The sequence below is a fragment of the Ricinus communis genome, chromosome 2 (assembly GCF_019578655.1).
Source record: "Ricinus communis isolate WT05 ecotype wild-type chromosome 2, ASM1957865v1, whole genome shotgun sequence".
Taxonomy (NCBI): domain Eukaryota; kingdom Viridiplantae; phylum Streptophyta; class Magnoliopsida; order Malpighiales; family Euphorbiaceae; genus Ricinus; species Ricinus communis.
In genome coordinates, this window is record NC_063257.1 from 3473613 (window position 1) to 3479612 (window position 6000).

At 36.0% G+C, this 6000-nt stretch overlaps 1 protein-coding gene across 1 annotated transcript; it reads right to left on the bottom strand.

The window, feature by feature from the left end:
* Positions 1 to 2616: 2616 nt before the first annotated feature.
* LOC8288566 (probable WRKY transcription factor 7) lies at positions 2617 to 4865 on the bottom strand. Its single transcript, XM_002510125.4, has 3 exons — positions 3759 to 4865; positions 3540 to 3665; positions 2617 to 3420 (listed from the first exon to the last, which is right to left on the bottom strand). Exons 1-3 carry the CDS (start codon positions 4601 to 4603, stop codon positions 3258 to 3260), a joined length of 1134 nt encoding a protein of 377 aa, XP_002510171.1. The 5' UTR covers positions 4604 to 4865; the 3' UTR covers positions 2617 to 3257.
* Between the last annotated feature and the right edge of the window lie 1135 nt (positions 4866 to 6000).

The following is a 6000-nucleotide window of genomic DNA, read 5'->3' on the forward strand; positions in this document are numbered from 1 at the left end:
TGGTAATGGGAATAACGTTAGCATTTGGATTCCCAAGCTTTCTAGATTTAGTGTGCTTTCCCCTAAACCTGAAAATTATAGATTTAGATGTGGTATCTGACCTCTTCAAATCAGCATAGAGAATGGGATGTGAGTCTAATAGGAGCCACTTTCTTTATACAGGAAATTTAAATCGTATTCAGCATTCTAATTGACCTTGCTAATAAAGAAGATAAAATAATTTGGCATGTTGATTCCAAGGGGTGTCTGTCTACTAAAACAGCATACAAATTCATTTGTAATCATTTTAATAGCAATCAGGACCATTCTAGACCTCCCTCTTATAGACCCTTATTAAATGCATATTGGAAGTCTATTTGGAATTTCTAATTTTCCCCAAATCTTAAGACCTTTCTCTGGAGAGGTTCTAGAAGTTGTCTGCCAGCTAGAGTCAACCTGTTCAAACGGAAGATTGTAGATTCTCCTCTTTGTCTAGTTTGTAATCAATCAGAGGAGAGTGCTGAGCATATGTTGACTCTGCTAAGGCTACATGGTTGGCTTCTAATCTCGAATTTGTGCCCAACTGCTTATCTATGTCCTCCTTTTCTGATTGGTGGACTCAATTATCAAAACCGGGGAAGAACAGTGGCAGGAGTGATTTCATCATTCAATCTGCTGCTATTTGTTGGCAAACATGCAAGAATAGAAACAATATTTTGTTTAATAACGTTTTGCCTAATCTCTTTTGCAAGCTGTTTTGAATGCGAGGAAACTTATAGGGAATATGTTAGCAGTGCTTTGTAAAGATCAATGTCCAAGCTCAGAGCAGAGAGCCCCCCATAATTCCTTGAAATGGAGTCCTCCAATAAGGGGTTTCTACAAGTTTAACAATGATGCTACTTTCGATGAATTAAAAGGAAAAGCGGGTGTGACTATTGTTTGCAGAGACTTCAGAGGAAAGCTTATAGATGGAGGCTCTTGTGTTATTCAGGTTTCTTCTCTTCTTTTTCTTGTAACTATGGCCCTTCTGGATGTAGTCAATCTAGCTTTAGAAATGAAAGTGTCGAATTGTGTTTTTGAGTTAGATATTTTGATCCTTATAAATTCTCTAAACCTCGTAGACTTCTGTTCTTGGGAGATTGAGTTTATGATTTTTTTTTATTTATTGGAGAAGGCTAAAGCCTTTTCACAGTATTAGGTTTATGCAGGTCATCAGGCATATAAACAAAGTTGGTGATTGGATAGCTACATCAACTCCGAATTCTTGTATTCCCAATTGATAAGCTGCTAACAAGTCTTGTTATCTTTGGTCCCTTTGAAAGGGAGATTGCTAATATAATCTTTTAATGGTAAAAAATAACATAGGAAAGAAAAAAGTCAAATAAACAATTTTGTCCTTATTGGAAGTTGGGTTACAACATAAAAGATAATAATTATGTTAAAGCATGGGTGTCATTATATTAAAGCATGGATGCTAGATTAGAAATAAATTATTTGATGTTATATGATATCAGTGGCATAAATTCTTTTATAAATTTGAAAAATAAAATAAAAATATTACTGATTTTTATATTTATATTGTATATAATTGTTAAATAAATAATTTATTATTTTAATAATAAAATTTTATTCAATAATCTATTAGTTTAATAATAAAATTTTATTCAATAATCTATTAAATCTAACATTTACTAATAACAGAGATGAGCAGGCCCATCAAATGGTGTAATGATCATAAGCCTAAAAGCTAGACAATGGCTTAAATGAGTGGATTCATGTCCAATCCCTTTTAGCTGTTATCCGAGAAGATCTTGGCCCATTCTAAACCACGAACCCTGGCCCACTGTTATTGAAATCGATAACTAATGGTGTAGCCAACGATGAATTATCCTGGCATGGTATTTGGACGGATTGAAATCCCAATTCCATTTGTGGTTTAACCTAAACCTAAAGGAGAATCCAGAAGATACAGACACAATACATGCGAGTAAGCTTCGGATATACCATATGATGAAATATAGAGCTTCAAAACTTTAGCTTTCAAATTTACGCTTCTTATTTGTTTAGCATAAAAGTGTGCAATTAAAGTAAAAATTATCATAAGAGACGATCAATAAATATTTTTAAAACACCGGCTAATAGTAATGTGAAAAGAATAAACGTTAAGAATTAATGAAATGTTAATTCAATTGCATTAATCATTAAATCATCTCAAATGTTATGAATCCATGCACCGGAATCCAAACACATAAAAAATATAGGGAAATGTGGAGGGACAATCATCATAACCCCAACCGACCACTTTGACTTTGTTCCCAAAAATAGGTGGGTCACAGTTGTACTCTCAAAAGTCGCATACACATTTACTAAATTTCAGATTCTCCACCACAACTCCCAAACCCAACTAAAATCAATCCATGATCACAACTCCACCTAATTGAATACATCTCTTTCCTTACAAAGATGCCACAATCGAAGTAAGAAGAGAGATTGGGCCAACCATCATCCACTAGGCAAGCTAAGCATCTCTCTCTCTCTCTCTCTCTCTCTCTCTCTCTCTCTCTTCTCTATAATAGTACATTACTCCTATTACACTATTGGGTTTGGGGTCAGAAAGTCAAACAATGCAACAAAATAGAGAAAAAAGAGGAGTCAAACAATGCAATAAAGGAGAGAAAAAAGAGGACATTTCCCCCTCAAAAAACAAATGAATAAATTCTTATACATTGCCTTGCCCTTTGACTGCCCCTTTTCACTTTCACCCATCAAATTTAAAATTAAAAAAAAAAAAAATTGCATATAGCATGAGTGGAAAAGGGAACAACTTCAAGTGGGCAACCTTGCGAGATCCACCACCATTTAACTATTTTTTCATATCTTTATATATATATATATATTAAAATGCACAATTTTAAAAGATGAGTATAAGAGCATAAAAAAAAATTAAAAAAATTAAAAACCTCCCCACAACTTGCATGATTCAACTCCCCCACCAAATCCACGATATCTACTCTTTTCTTTCTTTCTCCCTTCTTTTTTTTTCCCATTTCAAGACAAAGTCTTCAAGGGGGTTTATAAAAAAAGAGAAAGAGGACAAAAACATAGGAATCCTATATCTTCTTTCTTAGGCAGCCTAATGTAATGTACCCACTAAGCCCCTCTCTCTCTCTTCTGCATTGACTATCTGAGCAACGAGTATCATCATGAACGGATGTGATTAAACTATCCAAGAACTTTTCTCTTTTCTTTTCACAGCCGTTGGATGAGTTGACTTCACTTCAAGATGATTCAAGAACTCGTACCGCAGTCGCATCAGCGGTGGAGTGTGAATGATTGTGGTCACCTTCGTAAGTTACAATCAGCATCATCGGATCATCCAAAGCTCTCTCCACATGTTTGCGAGCTGGGCATCCTCTCATGCTACTGCACTTATAATATCCCCTGCAAATATAAGATGAAGAACATTAGTAAATCCTCTTCAAAAAAATTTATGATTCGAACCCATTTAATAATCACTAGAATTAAGAAAGATAATTAAAATAGAAAACGTTTAAACAAACCTCGGATGAGGAGAGCCTTTGATAGGCTTTTGGCCATATTTTCTCCAGGAAAAATCATCAGGTGGAATATCAGCCATCTTATTACTAATTGCAGGAACCCTGATTACTCTCTTAACTCTCGATTTCCTGTTTGATCATCAATAACTATAAATTTAGAATAAACCCATCAAAATAGATCAAGAAAAGAGTTTATGATTGTTAAAAAGTCGGATGACAGACCTTTTCTTGGAGCAATGGCAGCGGCTAGAAGAGGAACCGCACTTAAGAGCAGCATCGTCCATGGAATTACACTTTCTTTTGAGAGAAGTAGAGGACAAAGGAGGTTTACCAACAGATGAAGCAGGATTGGCAAATTGAAAGCCAGAGGACATAGAGCGTTGTAAGCTATCAGTTTCCCCAGTTAAAGAAGACATGAATGAAGTGGCAGCAGAGATTGATGGTGAATTAGAGAAATTAATGGAAGGAGCCGCTTCGCTTCTTTCTGAAAACCCATTCTTTGTAACTAAAAGAGGAGCCTTTTGCTGCTGGTGCTGATGTTGATGATGGTGATGGTGATGATGATGATTGTTAGGTAGAGGGGGTAACCGATGAATCGGGGTTGGTTGGTATACTCGAAAAGCAGAAACTTGTTCTGATTGCTGTGAATTAAGAGGTCCAGCAGAGGGCCCTGGATCTTGAACTTGCTGATGCTGTTGTGGTGGTTTTGGATGTTCTTGCTGAGTAGGAGAAGCAGGAGATGAAACAGGCGCTCTGCGAAAGCGGGCATGTCCAGTTCTTGTAGTTCGACCGAGCAAAGAAATGACTTTCTTGAAGTTGTTGACAGCGGCATCTGTAACAGCCATGATATTATCTGTAGATGGAGGATTAGTATCACTAGAGTTTGAAGAAGAAGAGAACGTTTCAGAATAGTATTGTGGTGGCTGTTGAAGTTGATTTTGCTGAAGTAATTTAATAACCTCCTCAACGCTTTGGATCCCAGCAGTGGCTGCTTCTCTCACAGCATTTTCTTGCAATTTAGTTGCAAAACTATCACCAGAATAACCCATCATAAGTTCCACAGCCATCTTTCTAACACCATACAATATGATGTGCAATCCCCACAACAAATAGAGAGAGAGAAAGAGTCATATAAATATAAAGAAGACCGACTGGAGAAGAATAGAATCAAGAGGGCAAAAGAGAGGGAGAACTTCAAAGAAAAGAAAAGAAGAAAAAGCAAAAGCGGAATGTGAAAGATGACAATTAGAAAAAATATAGAGAGAGATTTGGAGTCAAACTGATGCCCTCTCAATGGCAATGCAATTGCAAGCCCACGGAGTGACTGACCAGTCTGCTTTAGTGTTATTTGTATTCCTTTGCCGTCAAACATTCCAACAAATGAGTAGTCTCCACGTGGCGGGTATTGTCAGGATATTGACCGCCTCTTTTATTTGGTGGGCCCCACGGTAGAGGATTGGAGCCGGTTCGGATACCGTGTAAAAAGGATGGAGATAAGGTCTATAAGGTGCTAATGGAGCCGTTAGATTTGATGACTGGGTAAAATCGGAGAAACGAAAGAAAAGAAATATGGGTTGGAGACAGTGAGGTAGAGTTGACCTTTAACAGCTTTTAACGCAAAAGTCGTATTAAGGGTATGTTTACGTGGGACCCCTTAGGGTTTCTCCTTTACCAGACACCAGAAGCTGCGTCAAAGCCTCGACCCTCAAGTCACATGGGATTCTTCCTTCATTCATCAACCAAAACTATTTTAATTCGCTTTTTTCCTGTTCCATTTTCTTTTTCTTTAAAAAAAATAAAAGTAAAAGTTTGAAATTTGTTACAATTATTACCGTTGATAAAAGGAAACCAAAAAGTTTCAACGTTGCTAGATGTGTGTTTGGTTTATTTGACAGGGTCCCACTCAGCCATGCATGGACCTACTCGGTGATGCATATAGCCTATACGGGTAAAGATGCTCGCAAGTGGACATTGACAAAAGCTTTCTTTCTCATTGAGTAATAAAAAAAGAGACTAAATTTATAGCAATATAGAACATAAATATAATAATAATAATAATCTAGAAACATTATCATTAAAGTCAAACTTTCTTTATTAGTGTTGTTTACTAAGAATATGAACAAATCGAATATATGATTTTGTGCAATATTATCATATAAGTGTTCAATAATGCATATTGCTTAATATCTTTCAATCTTAGTTGACTTTCTAATTGTAGTGGACATCATTTGTAAGAGTTGGGAATCTCATTGTCTTATTAAAGAAAACATTTGAGTCTAGTTGATATTTACTAATTTGAACAAGAGATTTGGACTCAAATATTTGTTCATACTGTAACAGTTTATATGGCTTTACTGATGATTTTCTTTTCAGAGATTAACAGAAAAAAGACTTAAAGAAATAGACGGTTCAGTGCTTTTTTAACTCTTGCTGTGTTTTATTGTATATGGGATTGCGGTGTGAG

What these genes read in the sequence shown, in the direction of transcription:
- LOC8288566 (XM_002510125.4), bottom strand. Translation starts at nt 4,603, where the DNA reads ATGGCTGTGGAACTTATGATGGGTTATTCTGGTGATAGTTTTGCAACT. An exon ending in TGCCATTGCTCCAAGAAAAG is followed by an intron (nt 3,666 to 3,758) that starts GTCTGTCATCCG and finishes ATGATCAAACAG; the next exon opens with GAAATCGAGAGTTAAGAGAG. An exon ending in AAAGGCTCTCCTCATCCGAG is followed by an intron (nt 3,421 to 3,539) that starts GTTTGTTTAAAC and finishes TTATATTTGCAG; the next exon opens with GGGATATTATAAGTGCAGTA.